Source organism: Bacillus rossius, chromosome 5 (genome assembly GCF_032445375.1).
Source record: "Bacillus rossius redtenbacheri isolate Brsri chromosome 5, Brsri_v3, whole genome shotgun sequence".
Classification (NCBI taxonomy): Eukaryota; Metazoa; Arthropoda; class Insecta; order Phasmatodea; family Bacillidae; genus Bacillus; species Bacillus rossius.
The window spans coordinates 12,958,618-12,982,599 of record NC_086333.1 but is presented as its reverse complement, the minus strand read 5'-3'; the positions used below and the strand labels follow the sequence as shown (position 1 = coordinate 12,982,599).

Genomic DNA, 23,982 nt, shown 5'->3' with positions numbered 1-23,982 from the left:
ACATTTGTTCTATTATGCATAGACATTTAAAGTTTGTTTGCTTAAATGTAAACTTTATAATAGTACAACTATCCTTTTATACTTAATGTTGTAATTTGTAGTCACAAACAGAAATAATGACAACTGAAAAAACACGGGTTAAAATTTTTACAATCATTTGTTAACATTACATTGAAATGTAAAGATAGTACAGTGTTGGTCATACTGCAGACACATAAGAAATTGTTAGCCTACATATATTTGATGCCATTTTAAATATTAGAATTTCATTAAGAAATTTTTATTGTTAAATCTTAAATGTTGAAACACCTCAATAAGCTTAAGGTTGTTTGTAGGAAGTATTTACAGACAGGTTATGTCATTTATGCAAAAAAAAACTAATATAAATACATATATTTAGTGTTACATGGTTTTAAAATGTTTCAGAAAAATTTTATTTTAATGTATCTATTGGACTGCAACTTTTAGTTTGAAAAATAATCAAAAGATAGTGCCGTGTTCATAATGCTTTAATGAACCAACAAAATGTTAAATATTATTAATGCCAAGTTAGTTACAACACAATTTTCCTGGCAAACGAATTATAGGTATTTTAAAGTTACAATTATATCTTATGACTATTCAAGTTTACTAAATGTATTTCAGTATAGTTTTACTACCATAAAGAATACTTTACCACACCAATATGCTTAGTACATTCCCTGAAGCTAACAAAAATTAATATATATGGGTGCAATATACAGTAAAAGTCCGTTATAACGTAAATTTATAACGGCGCCAAAAGTTTATGTTATAGTGAATTTTCGTTATAGCCAAAATTTAAAAAAAATCTTATTTTTGCAGTATTTTTAAATTATATTATTTTCTCGCTTGTTTTTACTATGGAAATTCACAACCAAAGTAAAGGAAATATACATAAAACTTACTAAAATAACATTTTTAAGGTATATCAGCACTTGCCGACTACGAAATATGAGACCGCGTGGCCGTGATAAGGCCGTCACGCACATCGTGGCTAAGTGCACAGCTGTTTGTTTACATGGAGACGGGCAGGCGGGGTCACGCAAGGTCATGCCTGCCACTTCCTGTCGCTTTGACCGCAGCTGGTTTGCTGGAGACGTGCGCTAAGCTAATGATATCGGGTGCATATTTGCGGAGTTTTTAATACAAAAAAAAAAAATTTTAATCTCTAATTACGTTGGACAACCTTACAAATTATATAAAATAATTTTTCCGACAATTGGTTAGTAACACAAAAATAATCGCTCGTACAGACCCTTGGAAAATAACACAAAATTAAAAATCACTTTTTAAAAAACGAATCAATTTTCATTTGCCATGATTTCACTAGACTTTCGGACAAAATAAACGACTGGACCTCTTGGAAGTTCATCAAATCTTTCGTCGAAGCATTTGTATGCTGATAAAAACGACTGATTGTGTCAAGTGCCTCCATCATTGACATTTTCGACGGAACAGATACGACACTTGGTTCGTCGTCATCTTTGTTATGATTAGAAGAGACGAGCTCGACAAGTTCCGTGTTCGTCAACTCCCCGCATGCTTACGATGCAAGTGTGAGACGAGTTATGCTCATTTACGGGCTACAGTCGGCGCGATTCTAAATAAGTAATTCTCGCAGCGGGGCCGTCTTGCTTTCATCGCCGCGAGGCAAGCTATGCTCGCTGCGGGGCCCCACCTTGTGCGGTGTTGCCAAGACGGCCACGTCATGCGCGTTGTTTATTTGCCGGACGCGTGGAATTGTGCGAAGCTGTTTTTCATTTATTAAGGAAATTTTAGACGTTTTATCATTGTTTTATAGCAAAATTACAGGTGTTTAATCTATCGCTATAGCGAAAATGAGCCCACGCTGCATTCGTTATTTCCGAAATTTTTATCCTACGCAGCATATGCAAAACTGACGGTGCCGATGGCAATTATCGTTATAGCGGACTTTACGTTAGAGGCCGTATTCGCTACAACGGACTTTCACTGTATATGGTTCTTCCATTTTGATGACTTTGGCTCGTGGCTATAGCGTGCATGCACATTGGAATTTCAACCTGTTAAATTTCCATTTTGTAATACATGCTTATTTCATTGCATTTTTGGCATGTATACTAAAATTTCACACTCGATGAGCCTAAAGAAGTGTAACTTCATAATCATAGGCAATGATAATTCAATTCTAGACGAATATATTACATATTCAGCGTTGAGGCATTTACACGTGACGTGTTCGGTACTCCTGTTGTTCGGCTAGCTCTGAAAAAACAATAGTTCCATCTTGTTAAACAGAATCGTAGTTAGGTTTTAAAAAGAGGAAAGTTTTACCATTTCTCCATAAAAAGAATACTTTGCGTAGATTTATCACGCTTAGCATAATTTTAAAGAATTCTATGTTAGATTTTGTGTCCAATTTTATTATTATAAGTTTATTTGCAACACAACACATGAATTGGCTTGTTTATGAACATCACTGGTGAGCACTGGAAAACTCACTCACATTTTTTTAAATAAATATTTATCTGTTATTTTAATACATATTAATCCTAGAGTCTAAATGATTTATTAAAATATTTATTTGCTAAACAAGGTGAGATTGTATAATTATATTTGTACAGTTTTTCAATGTGATTGAGCAATCAATGTTATGTGGCAGAATGCCAATATTTTTGAACTTAATGATGAGTGAATTTATTATTTATTTTACTTAAAGCCATGCATAAGTTATTCTCACAATTTCTTTTCAATATTTTTTTTTATTTTAAAAACAAACATTTATTTAACATGTGTAGTATGAACAAGCTTAGAATTTATCTTTTTATATTTTTTTTACATTTTGATAAGCTTGTTCCTTTTTTTGTTTTAGTATCGTAGAAAAAACTTTAAAGTTTTATTTGGTTTTATCTCAGTTTCTTTTGTTATACTAAGTACACCCTTTTTTCTTTTTAATTGAAAGTGTAAAAAATTTTCTACACTCATTAGAGTTAATTTAATTAGTGTATTGAATTCCTAGTTCTATTTGTTGAAAAATAGTGTCCCTCAAAAAAAATGTTTTTGTGTGTGTGTGTGTCGATATATATATACACATATATATATATATATATTTATATATATATATATATAGTGTGTGTGTGTGTGTGTGTGTGTGTGTGTGTGTATGTGTGGTCAAGCATGTGACTGCAAAAATGAGTTTGTGTGTATAATGCAGCTTGTTTCATCATGTTATCACTTATTCAGTTTCGGTCATATGTTTGTAGGATGGAATTCAGTGGGGAACGGTACCTCCCGACCCAAATGCAAACCACAGGCTGTTTGATCGTATTGTCAATGTGCGAGACAACCACACTATACCATTGGGCTACAAGGGCACCATAACAGGTAAACATACATTAGCCTTATGGCTTGGTTGTGCCACCGATTATTAATTTTTTGTTATTATTGCTTATTTAAGTTTTGTACTAAAAATATTTGTAAACTATGATGACAGAAGTTAAATTATATATAACTATGTACACATACATATATATCATTTCCTTGGAAATATCCCAATTATTGTTAACTTTGAGTCCTTGCCTATTGTAAACAATAACATCTTTTACTGTATATTTAATGACATAATTTGCAACCAGACACAATGTGGAATGCTTACACAGTAATTGCCCCAACTAAAAAGATGTGACTTAAGAAAAATCACTCTTAACTAAAGTTGTTTCTGGGTACCATGAAACAAATGTGAGTGAGGAGAATCTGGGTAAAATCCATATAGTTATGGATTTGAAAGTACTGCTGCTGAACCATTGTAAACAAACTTATCACTGTTGCAACTGCCTACTTCATTACAGCTCGGACCTCGACCTAGTTTAACTTGATTGGACCGTTACACACATAGATCACTTTAATAAAGTATTTCAGGGCTTTGGAAATAATGTTTTAATTCGTTTTTTTTTTTAATAATAATAATAATAATTTAAGCAGGAAATAAAGTCTCGCGTAAAATATACTGATTTTTACTGTACTTTTCCTTCTAAAAAACACATAACTCATTGGCGACCATATTTTAACCAACGAAAAACATAAACTTGACAAAATACAACTCTCTCATCTCTAACAATTGTACTGTCTCAGATGACTTCATTCATCACTTCGACCATAGGCGTGCGCACGGTAGGTGCCACAGGTGCCTTGGCACCACCATTAGGGTTAACGTTATTTGGTTTTTACAATCAGAAATAATACATACTTACAAAAATCCATATTATTTCCAAAAAAAATATGTTTTCCAATCGTGATGAGTTACAGATATGTGCTCATAACACTATCAGTATATCAATTATCAATCGAACCAACTATACACACGGAAACAAGCCAGTTGCAATTACTTGTGTTGTACACGCGGGCCGCGGCTACGAAACTTCTGAAATGTAAATACTTCTCATAGTTCTCCTCGAATTACATAGAATGCGCGCTCGGTGTTCACTGTTCACTCCACTCGGCAGGCGCACGGAATAATAGCCGCCGTCCGCCAGGGTTTATTTAAAAAAAGAGAGAGAGTTTAGTTAGTTAAAAGGATAGGCTTACTCGATGACTTATATGCAGTCGCCGACAAAACATTTTTGTTGTATTCCAAAAGTTAAAACTTTTGCCCACTCTTATTTGTGTATTTTTATTATTTTAATATTTTACATATTTTAGGTATGTTACAAAACTCCCTACATTTGTTGATTTTAAAACTAAACATTTGAGAATGTTTTTTCTAGCATTTATTTGGCGTCTTCAGAAAACATATAAGTACGATTTTTCAAAGCCACCAGCATGAATTCCGTGCAAACAATTTGTGCAATTTACTTTATGGCTCAACAAAGCTTAAAACTGTACATAGTTTAGTAGTTTTCCTGGTGATTATAACGTTCAAATCCATAATTTGTCATAAAAAAATTTAAAATTTTTACATCTGTGTATTTAATGTTTTTGTTCGGAAACACCTTAAATAGCACCATTTTGCGCTTTCAAATCCAAATATTTCCGGGGGAGGACCCCCGGACCCCCCGCTTTAGGCTCGGGGTCTGTGAATGACAGGGCTGCTGTGTAATTTGGCACCACCAATACTGAAGTCCTGCGCACGCCTATGACTTCGACACAATGTTTAATTAGTGTTGGTTACTGAAATTTGACTGTCACGTACCAACTCCTGGTACAAATGGCTGAGAAACAATTGTCTTCTCAGTATGGCTAACAATTTATGAAAATGGGTCCTCTCAGGTTTACGCTGTCACCTTTGGTCTAATAATCTGATTTCCAAATGTCCAAAATAAAGTTCAACATTGTGGGCCGGACCACAAACTTGAAATTCTTTTGAAACCACAGTAAAATGTTAACTAGCAAGCCACCACATGGCGCATCCTGCTACGGCAAGTGCCAGAGCAAGGACTTAACATTGGCCACAAACAAATCCATATTTTTTCATCCTGGAATGATTTTGAGTCATCGGCGAATCATAGAGCACCTTACAATCCTAGCTAACAATACAACACTTAAAAGAGTTGTGAAAACAAACCACAATCCTTTGCAACTGGGTCCATGTGTTTCTATTACACAATAGCCTTACTTATAACTAACATGGTTATTTACAGACTTCATACCTCCTGTTATTTAGTTTAATAAGATCCATAATATTTATATCCTAATTTTCTGGTTTGTTTACATGCAGAAATAAAAAGAATTATTACTTGTAGCATATAATTCAAAGACCACTGGGTGGGGGAGGTATGTCTCATTAATATAAAGTTTTATTTTCTATCCATTTAGAAAATACTTTTTGCAATGACCTTTCATGGACCGCCTTACTAATATTATGGAGTTACTAGACTTGCAGGGGACTGAATTAAAAGAGATATACAGTAGAACCCCTATTATCCGCGACTCGATCATCCGATTCGCGGATCAACCGCGATTTATGTCCATCAAGTCCAATATTTTAGTTACATATAACCAATGATTCAAAATGTATGTAAATGTTAAAATACTTTGCAAAATGTATGTTGGTCAAAGTACTTTGACTCAGTTATGTTTATATACACAGAAAGTTAAAAAAAAAATACTAGTACATACATACGTATGTACATAATATTTTTGTGTTCCATGTTACGTGAATAGATTATACACTGGTGCGCGATTCCACGTCCGCATGACCGGACTGTACACTCCCGCGCGCAGCACAGCGCCGTGCCACAGAGATTACCCGGCGCATGGAGACAGTCCATTCCATTAGTGTACGTTGTTGAAAGGTCAAGGTGGTGATAATTTTATGTATTGTAACAGTGATCTGCATTCCGACGGATTATACCGTTGTGTTGTGCGGAAGTGTTGAGCGCAACATTTCATCATGTCATCAAATGAACAGAAAAGAAAGCGAGTGGTACTGTCCATCGACAGCAAAACAAAAATTATAGAAAGATTTCAGAGTGGAGAAACGATTGCAAACTTGCGACTGAGTTTAATGTCGGTAACACAACAGTGCGCGACATCATAAAAAATCGCGAAAAAATCCTTCAGTTTGCTTCACAGGCTGACACTTCAAGTGGATTAAATAAACTCAAGACGATGAACGAATCCACATTTAGCAGCTTGGACACTTGTTTGTTTGAATGGTTTCAACAGAAAAGGTCGGAGGGTGTAGCATTAAGTGGCGTAATTTTATCACAGCAGACGTAATTTTTTTAAAAAAACTAGGCTTCACAGAACAACCATTTTCCTGTTATATTACTTCTCCGTTATTTTATGAGCACCGACTGTACGGAAGTGTGTGTGTTGCAACTAGTGCTTGGCACGCAAGATAAATTCAGCCTATTACTTGCTGACGCGGCACAGTGATACGACGGTGTTTGTTTATTTCAAAACTCAGCTAAGAGTGAACGGAGAATAGATATAACGACCCCTCACGGTTCCCGAGATTAGGGTCGTTATAGAGATGTGGTCGTTATAAGATTTCCGACCCATCTGCAACACTAAGTCATAATAGGCCGTTTTTGCACTAATTCCACGTTCAGCAAACTAAAAATAAAAAATCTAACATTTTAAATTCATATAAATAAAGGGGGATAAAAACACCGTGAATTATACGAGACAGAGACACCGTTTCAAAACCATCAAATCAAGTCTCAATGCACTGGTATGAAAAATCTTATCTCGAAAAGAATTTTGAAGGCAGTCGTTCTGTAAAACAATAACCAGCCCGATGGTGTTACTGACAACAGAGCAATGAGCGAAGTGTGGCAGCGTCGGTTACGGGCGATGAAAAGAATGCGTGACCTAGGCAGCTATCAGCTGTCTTGGGCCCTCGGACTGGCGGGCGGCTAGTCACACACCTCGGTGCAACAACGACTCGCGTGCCCACGTCTCCGCACACGAAAGACTTAAAAACCACTGCTGCCCAGCACTAAGCAGTCCGCTTCTATGTCAACAACGCACACGCACACAAAGCATATGTATATATGTAATCTCCGAATGTCCACAGATGGCTGTCTGTGGGCTAATGACCTTTGAGGCAAGCATGACTCGGTTAACCGCGATTTTCGATTATCCGACTCACTCTTCCCCTTCATTAACACGGATAATTGGGGTTCTACTGCACTTTGGAAGATAGTTTTGTTTACTTATTTTTCTAAAATTGTAACAATTTCACCATTTCAGAAATAAACAGTGAAGCTGATAATTATAACTTGGATTAATTTTAAATTACTTACTTTTAACAAAACTGTCTGCATTTCTTTACCATAGATTAAAATAAACTTATATTTATTTAAAAAGAGAACACTTAGAATTTATTATAATGGTTAGATAATTAGATAGAATATTAGATAGCAATAAACATAATTATTATACTTGCAAAAAAAATTGCAAAATCTTACATTAATCAATTCATGCCTTTCAGAAAGGTTATATTATATTGTTATGAATGTTAGTAAGGCCACGTCACGCACAGGAGCAGAGCTAGCTGGGCTGCATCACATGCCGCCGTAACATGAGACGTGCTTTCCGCACCTGGGTCGCTGCTTTATCTCCCTCCAGCCCTCCGCTCCCCCCGCGCGGCAATGTTAGTTGCCAGCTGCGGAGTTACGCGAGCCGCCGACACGTGTTTTCGAGACGTGTTTTCTGCCGTCGGGACGGTTTGTGATGACGCGACGCCCCGGCCGCTCTCGTGATTTCTGGAATTGCGCCGGGGCCTATATATATGCCCGAGGACGTCAGGGCAGGGAGTCAGTTCGGCGTGTTCAGACGGGAGTTCTCCCGCGGCAGAGCTTCCGGGGCGATAGTGCCGCGGGTGCGGCAGAGTGGCGAAGTCCTTGGACGAAGGTTCCAGGGCAGGGAGTGAGTGAGTTCAGTGGATTCAGGAGTTTTCCCGCGGCTGAGTTTCCGGACAAAAGAGTCGCGGGCGCGGAGGATTACCGAGCGAAGTTCCGAGCAAGGAGTCGAGCGGATCCTCGGCGAAGGCAAGTGTCGGCGGCGGCGGAGTGCGGGACTGAGCCCCGCGAGGGGTGCTGCGGCAAGAGTTGCGCCAGAGGTGCGGCCAGCGAGGTGTGTCGAACGAGTGACTGGGGAAGCAACATTTTTAAGTGCCATTGATTATTTGCCATTTTATATTATTTGTAAGTGACTTAAGTAGTGGCAATTAATAAAACTGTGTGTGTGATAAAAATCTGTAATTGGGATATCCTTTACGAACCCGCAGTAAATCATAACAATATGGTTAACTTAATATATTTTTTAACTCCATCACGCAGATGATTGACTATGACATGGTCTTGTTCTATTTATTCATTACCTATTTATTTCTTATTATTCACCTTCTTTATCCAAGTTGTTTATGTATTCTAGTGATTGAATATGTTTAAAGAGAATAATATATACTATAAGTTTCTTGTGAAATGCTGGGTCTGTGGTAAGTATCTGCTTACGAACATGAGTACATATATATGATCAGTATCAAAACAAATTCATTTAATTTTGCCTGTAAGTCTCATTTGAAAAATAAATTATGTTACTTTTATATGTATTATATTTATTATTTGAATTGTTAGTAGTTTTACTTCGATTAAAAAAAATTCATCCACACTTAAAAATAATACTTATTAAAATTATATACCTAAAGTTGTCATAGTTAGTTAATTTTGCTACAAAAATATATAGCTGCTAAGCTTTATGGGTCCTCAATTTGATATGTCCTCTGTTTGGCTTGTTATCAACTGTCTTTACAGTTGTGTCAGCACTGACTTCATAACCATGGCTGAAGTGAAAGATCTCGGTCAGGGGCCTAAACATGTATAAGGGGGAATGTGTATATACCCATTTTATAGCATAATCATCACTCTCATATTTTAGGGCGTCAAAATTTTGATAAAACGTCCTTTCCCATAAACGTCGCATGATGTTTTTGGTCCCGCTATTTCATTCCAAGCGTTTTGTGTAGGTATTTTTTCCGTTTAAAACGATGTATTTTAAAGTAGAAATCTAATATTTTTCAGAAATTACCACTTACTTACAGTAGAATCCCGCCGATGCGACCCCCCTCTGATGCGTCCATTCCGTGTATACGACCGTTTTTTGAGAAACCGTACAAAATTTAAGCAGAGAAAGTCGAAAATTTGAGTAAAATCGTAAAATCGGCTGATAAACAAGTCTGTTACACTTTGTTGGGCGCTATGTGTTCACGTTTATCTTGGCGGGAGCTGTACGGTAAGCAGGCAGGCATACAAAAGACGGCTAAAAATAGATACCACCCCTCTAGACTGTCCACGCGGCAGTGTCTAGCCGAGCTCGGCGCGACCACTATCGCACGAAAAGCCGTCTCAGCTGTCATGTTATCTTACCTGCCCGGCAGCTTGACGTCATACGTGATGTGACACTTACCTCTCCCATCCCCTGCTAATTCTTCAAGACTCATCCCTCCCAGAGCCATAAACATTGTAAAAACCACCCCCCCCCCCCCCTCTGCTTTACCAACTAACATTTCAACACATGCCCTCCCTTATTTCAACCTTCTGCGTGAGAAACTGTCAGCATCCTCCTCCCCTCCCACACCGCGTGCAGAAAAAGCCAGGTTGTATAGTCCATTCTCTGTAAAATAAATATTTTTATGGGCTTATAAGACTGTCCTTCGCCATTAATAAATATTTAATACTTCATAAGTTTAAGTTATTATGATACAATTTGATTATTAGTCACACAGCAGTTTCTGCTGAAAAATCACTAATAACCTCAAATTTTATTCAATAGAAAAATTTAGCAGGGCCGTAAATATATTTATTTTACTGCCTAGTTACTTTTCCATCTGCATTCCGAAGTGTTTTTTTCTTTTCTTTTTCTTTTTTTTTTACGCTGCGAAGGGACGAGGAAAAGATAATTGCTTGAGCTGTCAAAATAAACATCGCTGACGGCAGGGCGAGAGCGCATCCTGTCGTCTGCCGCTGATTATCTACTCCAAAAACATGTCACAGCATTTCAGGATAGCATTGTTCTTATATCTTTCGTTTATAGCCGAATGTTTTCTACCTGATCCACACAAGTTCCTTCGCCACGTTTTGAACGAAAATAACCAGCCGGCTAGCATAGCCGAACTCATGTGACGCGAATTCATTTAGCGCGAGTATTTTATGTATTTGGATATTTTTTATTGTGTGTGGGGGGGGGGGGGGGGTAAAAATTGGCCCAAATTCTCTATTGCGACCATTTCGTTTATAAGTCCGTTTTTCCGGGAACCGTGAGGGGTCGCATCAGCGGGATTCTACTGTATTTAACTAGACTAAATGGGTTTTCCCCCCTTTTGTTTGATGACCCAGCGCTCTTAGCCGTTAGGCCCTACCGCCCTGGGCCCCCCATGGGCATGGATGCAGATACGCTTAATACGCAACCGGGAAGGGCGTTAGAGCTTTTGGCTATACACAGAGGCTGAGGTTACCCATCCCAGCTTATGTACCACCTCTGGCCCCCTACTCCACTCAGCTCACCGGAAAGTTGGATGCTCCCTTAGCCCTCCGGAGTTGTCATCACTTCTGGCACCTACCCCCAGTCTCCCGCCTCAAACTGGGACTCCTCAATCACCCAGCGAACCCACAATCCGGTGGAGGCGTACCCAACCTCTCACAGCTATCCAGGCTGGTAACCGGAGCTGTCCGCGTCGCTCACTACGTCAGCACGTCAAAGGGCTAGGGAACCCTGATACCTGCCCCTAAAGCACTCGGGGCACCACTCCCAAGTACGAGTCCTTCCCAACAAGAATCCTGGGCCTTAGAGGAAACCTCAGCGGGGAACCATTCAAACATGGTGGATTCTCCCCGTACTACGACCAACTTTTAGTCTACTCGGCAGACTGTTCGCCGGTAGCCAGACCAGACCGTCACGCTTCAGAGTGCAGCCACGGGGTGTCCTCATCTCCTCGGATAACCCTCCGACCCGCTGTATCTCAGCCCGACGGGTTTACAGCCGGTTAAGGCCCGGATGCGACTACACTCGTCCGGCGACGACCACCGTCTGCCCCAGCTGGAAAATGGCAATTACAGTGCCTGGGCTGGAGGGACTTGGGGGTTGCCTCAGTACCTCCACCGACTGCTGGGCAAAGGGGGCTCCTTGTCGAGCAGTTTACAGCCCTTTTTTAGGCCCGGGTACCTGCCTGCAGACCCCACTTATTTAACTAACAGAAATACAAAGCTATCTGATGTGTAAATTTTCTTTTAAAGACGTTTTAAAACTTTATAACCTTTATCTGTTCGTCTGCGTCGCCGCGGTGTACCGTTTATAAAAATGTAGCTAGTGCTAGTTGGCATCATTCATGTTTGGTTATGTTGCTTCCCGTATAGAACGCGCACATGTAGTCGAATATCGATACTGATATCTTGCCGATTGCATGCAACGAGCACTCTATCGAGTGCCGAATTAACTACATTTGATAGCCCGCACTCTTTCACGGTAAGTGTGTACTACGACGATAGTTATGCGTTAGTTCAGGCTCGCATTCGGGTCACATATTTTGTTTTTCTATTTAAAGTTGAAAGGTTTTAGTTGCATTACTTATTAATTTAAATTGTTTGGCGTGCTCTTATATACTCTATTATTTTTTAAATAAACGTACTTTACATTAATGGGTTTTGTTTTTATGAATAACTTTACCTAACAAGAAAAACATTTCGAATGAACGTCGCACCCCTGCTTTTCAAACTTGATTTTAGTAGAAAATGTGCGACGATTATGCAATAAAACTTGGTATGTAGTGACGCCGACCGCCAATGCTCCTCTATGTCGCATAGACCGCTATGCCTCATCAACGTCTCGCAAAAGCGTGTGCACTGAACGCGCTCGTGCGCGCAGCAAAGTCTAGTTCGTGCGACGAGGCGAACGCCATGCAACGAGTGCTGCGCCGGCGGAAGGATCCAGCCGGGTGTGGCATATCCCTCCGCCGCACTACAACAAATTAATTTATGTATATTTTTTCACAGCTTTTATTAAACATTATTTTTCATCAATTTATATTTTAGTCCTTGCAAAATCATGTTTCACTGTGCGATTTGTCCCGAACCTGGCCGGTTCAGTTTCCCGCGAAATTCACACGTTTCCGCGGGAGGGGGATCGCGCGCGGCGACACAGCCAGTGTCCTCCAGGAGCTCGAACAGCCCGGCAGCCTGCGCGCAACGCGGAACCATCAACATTTGCTTTCACCGACATGTAGTTTTCAATAGTGTTTTATCTTTTCAAACTTATCGTACAGTTCCGTGGTCGGCCTCAATCTACTATGAGGTATTTAACTTAATTAAATCAGTGCTCCAAGATGAGTGTTCTACGTCATACGTAAGTACTGTGGGAAGTTTACGAGAATTTACTTCGGCGCTTCACGCCCAACTTAGCTTACCGGCTACTAAGTTTTAGCCCGCACGGAGCAGCCAGCAGGCGACACGTGCCATCGAACGTAATAACGAATCAGTCCCTGGGACACATCTAGGTACCACGTAGAGTCGCCGGAGACACGGGCCTACGTGCCACTAGCCCAGTTTATTAAGTGGTATGTAGTAGTGAAATAGTTGTTCGTCAAAGTGTAATCTGTCATGTCAGAGTTTAGGTATCACCGCTGCACGGCATCGTGCCACCGAACGTAATAACGAATCAGTCCCTGGGACACATCTAGGTATCACGTAGAGTCGCCGGAGACACGGGCCTACGTGCCACTAGCCCAGTTTATTAAGTGTTAGGTAGTAGTGAAGTGTATTGTTCGTCAAGAGATTGTTCGTCATGTTAGAGTGTATTTTTGTAACTGTCGCATCACGTGTACAAGTCCGCCCCTCACGCGCATTAAAATCGTGAGCCGCCACTGAGGAAGTGAGCTGCGCGTGTGACTAGTCGCGTCGGGCAAACCGTTACGGCCAAAACGGGCAGCACCATGTATTGGGCTGTGCTGTATTAAATTCACCAAATATCTTCCAGAAACTTTCTGTTATTCTTCAGGCGTCCCGAGTGGCCATAACAGCTCGGGGGGCCCTACTGCGTTTACCCCTACCTCTAGCCACAAGGCCGGACCTTCCCTGAGATCACAAACCCGAGCAAAAATCACGTCTAAATAGTCAGAGGTAGCGGGGACCGCGTCAGTAGTATACATGCACGTATGCATTATATATGTACATTTTAAATAATTACAAGTAAGAATATGTTCATGCAGCAGAAAGAATTAACAATAGACCAAAGATGAACTAAACACCCATGAAATATTTTTATTATGTATTTAATAAAATAGCAATAAATTATTGATTGGTATGAAAACTATCTCTTATTGTAATTTTTTTTTTAGTTTTGAGCCAAGCATTATTAATCGTAAGTTTTAGTGGTGATTTAAAAGATATTATTGTTTGTGTTTTTATTTAATATATTTTTTAATACCAGTAGGAATATACTTGTTCACAGATTATTGTAAGATACACATCAAAACTGTGTGTTCATGTGCACGAGGCAGAAATATCAGTAAACAGAGTTCCTGAAATGTTTGTGTTTGTTGCAACAACCGTTGCCTGCCATGTTCAATGAGATCCATGGATCCCTGTTTTGTGGTACCTCACAGTGGCATACATGGTAGATGGAGGAAGGGAAGCTTCTCTCCCTACCTGTACCACAAATATATTGTCATAAAATATTTTATTATCGTAAATGTTTTTTTCTTTGCACAATACTTGTGTTGTATAAAGGCCCAGTTGTTTTGCAGTTTTAACTAAACTATAATCATTACCATAAATTACTTGGAAATGGTGCATTTTTCACTCATATGTGGACCTAAGAGTTAGGGGTGCTTGTTGCAAGGAATACCTACAATTAACCGTGAGCTTCCACGGCCATGACCACAGCATGTTGTGCCACAGGAGTCTGTAGACTCGTAGACTCACGAGCCCTTGTCTCCATTCTGTATATTTGGAGTGACTCCATCGTAGCAGGAAATTCACTACATTTCAATGAAAAATAGTTGTGTGTTATCCTATAACTCTTGTTTTTAAGTAGATTTAAAAAAAATACTACCTATTGTAGCCGTTACCATGTTGCGTCTTTAGGAAAAATTTTATATAGTTTTTCGTTTTATGGTCCATAGATCCCAAAACCATCATCGATTTAAAAGTTTATATATATTTATATATCTGTGTGTGTGTATATATATATGTATATATATGTATATATATATTTATATATATTTATATATATTTATTTATTTTATAACGAACGCTGGGCTGCAGGTAAACACTCAAAAGTGAATATTTAAATTAAGGCCTTGGAAGCGTCAGCCCAGAAAACAAAACAATAACAACAATAATCACAGAGGTGCCCAGACGTCGTATAAAATAATTTTATTTATAACCTCCTAGCAACTCTAGTAGGCTATGTGGATCGGGGATGAATACTAATGAAATAACAAGACTGGTGGTTCGATTTATATAAGTGCCCTTTTTACTAAAATAATTTACTTTTTTTTTATCTTTTAAGTACACTGGTATTAAAACATATTGATTACAAAATGGAGGGAGCCCCGGGGCAACAAAATACATATAAAAGTAACAAAATAATACATCTTGAACTTAATACTGGTTTTAAGTTAGCTGGCAGGCTCAAAAGAAATAAACAATTACATTGAAATTTAATTATATCCTGTGTCCTGGAACCGGAGGTTTCGGCAGATTAAAGTCCAGAAGAAATCATTTTGAGTAGAAACTTGGAGATAAACTCGGAGTTAAACTTGGAGTGGAGCTTGCAGCTAATTTTGGAGCTTGCAGCTAATTTTGGAGATAATCTTCGAAGCTAATTTTGGAGCTCATTTTGGAGGCTGATTTTGGACCCCGCCTGCAACCAAAGTCCCAAATTACTTAGACTGGTTAACAGGCGGCTAAGCCTGGGCAAGACAATGCCCAGTGAAAGGCAAAAAAAAAGGGGGGGGGGGGGTAGGGATGACGACCACTTACCCAAAACAGCAGGGTGAAGTTCATGTAGACTGCCTCCAGGAGCAGGGAATGCAGCTCGCGGCACGGAAGTTCTCGGTAATCATGATCAGAGAAAATGAAATAATTTAGATTAACAAAAAAACTATTGCGGGCAGCGAAATTTAGAAATTAGAAAATTGAGGCCTCTATTCCTTGACGTTGGCGACTACATGACGTAGTGTCGAGTCTTGGAGATAAACTTCGGAGATTAACTCTCGCGGATCGCGATGCGTGGTCCGCACAGACCTGATGCTGCCCGCTGAATCTTCAAAAAACGGTGTCGGGGCGCCTAATTAAAGGAAGCAAATGCCCCCAGCCAAAGAAGGGGGGGTGGTGATTGCCCGAAGGTGTCCGGAGATGCCCGAAGGGGGGAAGCAGACTGCAACATATTCGCCGCGCTCTCACGCGAGTCGTAGGCGAACTAAAATCGCAATCGCACTGCGACTGCTGCCAAGGTCGATTGTGACAAGCTTTTTCTTATGGGAGGGATGAGTAGTGCGCTCTGTTGGCCAAGACGAGAACCTGTCTGGAGGGTCACAGAAACCTCCGCTAGAGTGCAGTGGGTGCGCTCGCGACCAGCGCTCAGAGCAAGGTTAGGGATTTTTCCCGCCCTTAGACTTCGCTGAGGGCTCTGTTTGACAAGTGGGAATGTCCTTGGGGAGACAATGTCCCCGCCTGGGTTCACTGGGGGTCGATGCTCCGGGTTGTAGTTCCCGTGAAGCCACCGGTGGTTGATGAGGGGAGGGGGGTTTAAATTTGCTAAGTCGCCTGGGAAAGGCGTCATGTGGACCGTCCCGAGGCTTCGCCGCTGGCTGTAACTTGGTCCAGTACGTGACGGCAAAACCCTTACGTATGCTTGCCTCCGAGAAATGAAAGTTGCTAGCAGTGGGGTTGGGGTAGCGTTCGCTAACACGAAAGTCATTCTGTTACATGGAGAAAACGTGACGCGAACCGCGGCCGAGATGCTGCGATCACAAATCGTCAGCAAACAGTATATAATTGAAGCCTGCGAACAAGCGCAGGTGCACTGGGTTGCACAAGCTTACGTCGGAGTGTACAGTAATGGAAACAAAATTTAATAAAATAAAAAAAAAAAGTTATTATTTGGTTTCCTTCTTTAAAAATTAAAAATTAAATTTAAGTTCGTACATTTGTGCCTGAAAGTGGCACTGAAACTGCACATACTCCCCCGCTTGAATGCGGAGCATATAGGGGAATTAAAAAACAAACTTACATTCCTTAGTAAAACTAGTACCAGGTTCGCCTGTATCCTACTACTTACAAAAAAAATTTGCAGTTAATTCGACGGTGTATTATAATTAATTAAATTACCCTTAACGGTGAATTATGTCATAAGGAAAGTTGATCTCAGATGTTGGGAATGGTGTCACGTGACAAAAACTTTAGACATGGGCGCTATGAGGCGGGCCGAAAACACTGGGCCGAAACTGGAACTTGGTCCGTCGGGTGCCAGTAAAGAAAGGTGGGGATTTGTGTACCCCTGAAAATAATGAAAGTGGGAATGTAAACCCCTGTACAATAGTCTTTCCATAAGAAGCCGAAGGCATTGGGACTCAGCTCTGCACAGTCAGGCGATGGAGAAGACGGTCAAATTTGCTGCTTGCCCGAAGGCGAAACAGAACCTCAGTCCCAGAGTGACACAGGACCTAAGGGTGGAATTCTTTTGGCAGAATTTTAAATGATTGGGGCTGAAAACCCCAAAAGATCAACCATCCGTATGAATGAATGAATTTAAAAATATTAAATATTCGATAAATTAGGAAATTTCAGCGCATACCACTCTGATTTTTATTATTATTAACTAATATTTATTATTTAAATGTTTTCTGCAAACAAAACGATAAACTAACGACCCTTCGCACTCAAATTTAAATTATTTAAAGAAATGTAAAATGCAATAAACCAACCATTATAAATCAAGAAGGGGATATATTATAATGGAGCGGTTAGATCTTCCATGACTGCTGATAGGCTTCGCACTGCCTGAGAGGGGGTTTGAACATAGGCCGTCCAAAGATGAGTGGTGGGAATGTAACCCAAAGAACACTCGAAAATGGTCATGAGATTTTTCACTCAGAGGACCTGGTCATGGCTCGTTGGCTCAGAGGACCCTAACTTTTGCGCCGCTCGTTGGCTAGCTTGACCTAGCTCCTATTTTAGAAAAACACATAAAAGAAACCAGTTTTCCATCTGGAAGTCACGTAGCTCTTGCTTAAATAAAGCATCTCATCGATAACGATGTAAAAGAAATACGACTTTGGGGTAGAATGCAAACGAAAAAGAGAAATGGCTAGATGTGACAGCTTCTGTGCTCAGAATCCATGTACGTCACTGTACATCACATTTACGTACAAGGAAAATAAAGAAATAAACATGTAAAAGTATTAACGCAACATCAGTAAAAAAAACACTACAAACATTATTCTTGCTTACTTCACGAATTATGAATATTAAAAAAAAAGGAACATAATCAGAAATTAAATATATAAAATCGTGGAACAAACTTCATGAAGATTAAAAAAAAAAAACATCAGAGAGGTATTACTAAGTAAAAAAATTAAAAATTAAAATATCTTAAATTACCTCGAATGTGCTAGCCTAGAAACGGGATGCTTAAACATATCCAAATTAATTTAGTGGACCTGTCGTCGGGGGTTGAAAGTATTTCACCCTTCTCGGTGATTACCATAAATATTAAAATGAGACTAGTCACCTCGTAGCTGCTTAATTTCTGGGGAATACGTATTTTAATATGATTGATTTTATTATTATTAATGAGCTAAAAGAAAAGATAAAAAAATATGTATGCTGCCCTACTACTTGTAATAAAGCAGAATTAATTCCATGACCTTTGACTGTAACACTTTATAAGTCAAACACAAGGTTTATAATTAAATAGGGTCCATTTAAACTTGGTTTGAATTATTCAAAATAAATCCTTAAACTCATTTAATAAATAAAAAATATTAAATTCAAAGCTTAAATTTAAAGTACCTGTATGCTTACAACTATTTATGTCTTTGCTATATTAATGAAATGAAATTCATCCTGTTGATCTCAGATTTTGGATATCGTGTAGGAACACAAAATGGGCGCTGTGAGGGAGGCCGAAAAGCACTGAGGCCGAAACAAGGGAAATGCATCCTTGAGCACTCGGTGACTAATGGGGATTGTAACCCCTGTAAATGGGTATGGTAACCCGTAACTTACAAACTAAATTTGGGAATATAACCCCTGTACATAATTGTTTCGCTGTCCATAAGAAGTCGAAGGCATTGAGTCATAGCTCTGCACAATCTGACGATGGATCTGATGAAATAAATGAATTTAATGACTTGCTTGAAAAGCGAAGTACACCTCTGTCCCGGATACCTACATTTATTAACTCACATAGGCTCAATATGTTCAAGCTCTGACGGTTGATCAGACCATCAGGCTGAAGCAGAGAGACCTACGAGGGAATTTCACCCCTGAGTTAGTTCGGGTTCGAAACCCAAAAGATCAACGAATTTGGATGAAGAATGGATAATGTAAAGAAAATTTAGATTATAAGAAATTGACTGATATAGTATTGTAGTTATTATATAATTTTAATTAATCATAATTCTTGCACTTAAATTTTATAAAAACTATAAGTAAAATCGTAAAATGATATACTATATCCTAAAAAAAGCTAATTTTTAAATTAATTATAATTTCGCTGTCGGATCTTCCATGGCGGGCACAAAAGTTCACACTGCCTTAGAGGGGGTTTGAACATAGGTCGTCCAAAGGGTGAGAGCTGGGGATCTAACCCAGGGACACTTGATGGTCATAGGATTTTTCACCTAGAGGGCCAGGTCTTGGCTCATTGGCTCAGAGGACCTCTCGCGATTTAACGCCTGAATTTAGTGCTGCACTGTGACTAGCTTGACCTAGCTCGACTGTAGAAATACATAAACAGTTGCAAAACACTGTAAAATAATAATGAACATCAAACTACTAATTTTAGGTAGAGAGCAAGAAAACAATCAAATTTAGTGTACAGTGATGCACGAGCTACTGTGCTCAGTTTTAAATACGTAGTTGTACGCCACCTTATAAAAGAAATTGATACCGATCCAAAAAAATATAAAAGTTAATAAATTGTTTACTCAAAAATCATAATCACAAAAATATTATTTATCCGTTACTTAGCATTCTTAGATTAATTGGTAAAATGCTTATAGAAAACTCGACGTTAAAAAAAATATAGTACTCTATCTTACAATAAATTCCTCACCTCATGTCTAGCGTAAAAGGTATTGGGGATTCAACCCGTGTATATAAACAATTTAATTCAGTAACCTTTCCTTAAAGGCATGAGTGATTGCACCTCTCGTTGGGTGATCACGAAATAAATCTAAACAAAAGCTAGGCACATGGATGTGTATGGTGACACAATGAAATGGTACGTCGAAGTATATTCACGTAGCTTGTGAACGACGCAATTGGATTAGAGTACTAGTTAATATTACTTAAGAGCATATTCTTATTTTATATAGCTTAATGAATGGACCCTTTTTTAGATTTATTTTATGTATTATTAAAATGCTTTATTGTTAATTTTAAGATACTTAGAAAATGGTAAACAATAGAAGTTTCTTAACATTAGCTAAAATAAAATATGTTATATTATCATATTATTTGTATTTTTAATATTATTATAAGTTATATATAAAATTATTATGTTATACCTTAAGTTCCCCTAAATTAAGAAAATACTTTGCTGCTAGATTTAATGCAGTATAGATTATTTATAGTGCTTGTTTTGTGACATAAAAATTATATTATTAGGACATACAAAGCATGGGTAGTTTGTTTACAAAATACGTGGTACGTGGGTGGAGTAGAGAAGAGTTCCACGCGGTTGGCGGCCCTGTCATGTGGTGAAGAGATAACATGTCGGCGCGCGCAAGACGCTGAGAGACAAAACAAAAAAAACCACGATGTCCGAAAGGACTTCTATGTATATGTTTTTCACAAAGATGGCCTAGTTTTCAGGCGGATGTGTTATAAAAAAAACACAGATAAAAGGAGGAATTTAGACAAACTCTGGGCACTGTCGGCCGTGAGGAACAAACTAGATTGCAACGCATTGTTTACGCTGCCGGACACGGGTCAACGGCATGACCTTGCCTCCACCAGCCGGTGAGGCGTGAAGGGGAGGGGTGAAGTGGTGACAGGGAGAAAGACACGCGCGCCTGATAAGGCACGCTGCCTGAGAGACGTCGCGCCGACGCGAAGGGGCCGCGCGGTGTCTCACCACGCGCAAACACAGTCACAGCGGGACGTAAAATACGAGAAAATTTTAATTTAACTCACTTTGGGTGAATCAGGTTGGGTGCCAGTTTTAGGACTTACAATAATATGTCATACAATCTGAATCTAAATAAACTCTAAAAACCGTTAAGTTATATAATTCATTATGTTTAAAATTTCAAATTAAAAATTAAAATTATTATTTGGGTATGCATATAAACCAAACCACGTTAAATACTACCAACTTCCAACATGAAGCAGAAAATTGCTCTATGATACCAACTTGTAGCAGAGATCAAACCACGCTAACTGCTACTATTTTTGTAAGAAACCACGCTCTGATTACCATTTTTATAACGAACGCTGGGCTGCAGGTAAACACTCAAAAGTGAATAATTAAATTAAGGCCTTGGAAGCGTCAGCACAGAAAACAAAACAATAACAACAATAATCACAGAGGTGCCCTTACGTCGTATAAAATAATTTTATTTATAACCTCCTAGCAACTCTAGTAGGCTATGTGGATCGGGGATGAATACTAATGAAATAACAAGACTGGTGGTTTGATTTATATAAGTGCCCTTTTTACTAAAATAATTTACTTTTTTTTTTTATCTTTTAAGTACACTGGTATTAAAACATATTGATTACAAAATGGAGGGAGCCCCGGGGCAACAAAATACATATAAAAGTAACAATAATACATCTTGAACTTAATACTGGTTTTAAGTTAGCTCGCAGGCTCAAAAGAAATAAACAATTACATTGAAATTTAATTATATCCTGTGTCCTGGAACCGGAGATTTCGGCAGATTAAAGTCCAGAAGAAATCATTTTGAGTAGAAACTTGGAGATAAACTCGGAGTTAAACTTGGAGTGAGCTTGCAGCTAATTTTGGAGCTTGCAGCTAATTTTGGAGATAATCTTCGAAGCTAATTTTGGAGCTCATTTTGGAGGCTGATTTTGGAGGCTGATTTTGGACCCCGCATGCAACCAAAGTCCCAAATTACTTAGACTGGTTAACAGGCGGCTTGGCCTGGGCAAGACTATGCCCAGTGAAAGGCAAAAAAAAAAGGGGGGGGGGGGTAGGGATGACGACCACTTACCCAAAACAGCAGGGTGAAGTTCATGTAGACTGCCTCCAGGAGCAGGGAATGCAGCTCGCGGCACGGTAGTTCTCGGTAATCATGATCAGAGAAAATGAAATAATTTAGATTAACAAAAAAACTATTGCGGGCAGCGAAATTTAGAAATTAGAAAATTGAGGCCTCTATTCCTTGACGTTGGCGACTACATGACGTAGTGTCGAGTCTTGGAGATAAACTTCGGAGATTAACTCTCGCGGATCGCGACGCGTGGTCCGCACAGACCTGATGCTGCCCGCTGAATCTTCAAAAAACGGTGTCGGGGCGCCTAATTAAAGGAAGCAACTGCCCCCAGCCAAAGAAGGGGGGGTGGTGATTGCCCGAAGGTGTCCGGAGATGCCCGAAGGGGAGAAGCAGACTGCAACATATTCGCCGCGCTCTCACGCGAGTCGTAGGCGAACTAAAATCGCAATCGCACTGCGACTGCTGCCAAGGTCGATTGTGACAAGCTTTTTCTTATGGGAGGGATAAGTATTGCGCTCTGGTGGCCAAGACGAGAACCTGTCTGGAGGGTCACAGAAACCTCCGCTAGAGTGCAGTGGGCGCGCTCGCGACCAGCGCTCAGAGCAAGGTTAGGGATTTTTCCCGCCCTTAGACTTCGCTGAGGGCTCTGTTTGACAAGTGGGAATGTCCTTGGGGAGACAATGTCCCCGCCTGGGTTCACTGGGGGTCGATGCTCCGGGTTGTAGTTCCTGTGAAGCCACCGGTGGTTGATGAGGGGAGGGGGGTTTAAATTTGCTAAGTCGCCTGGGAAAGGCGTCATGTGGACCGTCCCGAGGCTTCGCCGCTGGCTGTAACTTGGTCCAGTACGTGACGGCAAAACCCTTACGTATGCTTGCCTCCGAGAAATGAAAGTTGCTAGCAGTGGGGTTGGGGTAGCGTTCGCTAACACGAAAGTCATTCTGTTACATGGAGAAAACGTGACGCGAACCGCGGCCGAGATGCTGCGATCACAAATCGTCAGCAAACAGTATATAATTGAAGCCTGCGAACAAGCGCAGGTGCACTGGGTTGCACAAGCTTACGTCGGAGTGTACAGTAATAGAAACATAATTTAATAAAATAAAAAAAACTAATTTATTATTTGGTTTCCTTCTTTAAAAATTAAAAATTAAATTTAAATTCGTACATTTGTGCCTGAAAGTGGCACTGAAACGGCACAATTTATATATATATATATATTTATATTTATTTATATCACTTTATTGTGGACACAATAACTGTCACAATTTTTCCCTAATCACTTCCAAACTCATACATAAAATCTTGTAGTGGAAAATCTCTGTCAAGTTCGTTAATGGGCAATATCCGACCAAAGGGGCAGAAATGGGGAAGGTTTTTTTAAAAAACAGAAAAAAAATGCTGTAACTCCCATAATATAGAAAATATCACATATTTTGTAACATATTATAACTCGTAGGAGTAATATGTAAATCTTTTGTCTGAATGAGTTTTCGATACGACCAACCATAACTGCAAGGGGTTGAATAAACAAGGGTTGGAGGACAAAAAAAAATTAAAACTCCATTCATATGAACAACATCAAATTCTTGCAAATGTTTTATTAATCTTATAATTTTTATTTAAAACTTTAGTCTGAAACAATTTTTGGTTAGATGAACCATTCCTCAAGGGGTTGAAAAACTAAGTGGTAGAATTTTAAAAATTTCATAACTCCCTTAGTAAGTGCAATATTAATTACATTCAAAATGTTTGTAAATATTATAATTTTTATCTAAAACCTTTTTCTGAAACAATTTTTGATAAGACAAACTATTGTTGCAGCAAATGAAAAAACAAAGGGGTAGAATTTTTAAAATTTCATAATTTACTTACCGTGTAGGTTCATTTTTAAATCCGTCCTGTTTTATTGTAAAACCTTAAATTATTAACCATAACTTTCATCTGAAATAATTTTTTATACATCCAACTATTACTGCAAGATGTTTAATAAACAAGGGTTGGAGGACCAAAAAAAATTAAAACTCCCTTCATATGAACAACATTGAATTCGTGCAAATTTTTTATTAATCTTA

The 23,982-nt window shown here is 39.1% G+C and overlaps 1 protein-coding gene across 3 annotated transcripts in view; it reads left to right on the top strand.

The window, feature by feature from the left end:
• The window catches only part of LOC134531598 (5'-3' exoribonuclease 1), a 373,786-nt gene that overhangs the window by 255,669 nt on the left and 94,135 nt on the right, over positions 1 to 23,982 (top strand). For all 3 annotated transcript variants that reach the window (XM_063367328.1, XM_063367329.1, XM_063367330.1), the window contains exon 23: positions 3,264 to 3,384. In XM_063367328.1, coding sequence (XP_063223398.1) covers positions 3,264 to 3,384 — 121 coding nt within the window. The remainder of the gene's footprint in view (positions 1 to 3,263; positions 3,385 to 23,982) is intronic.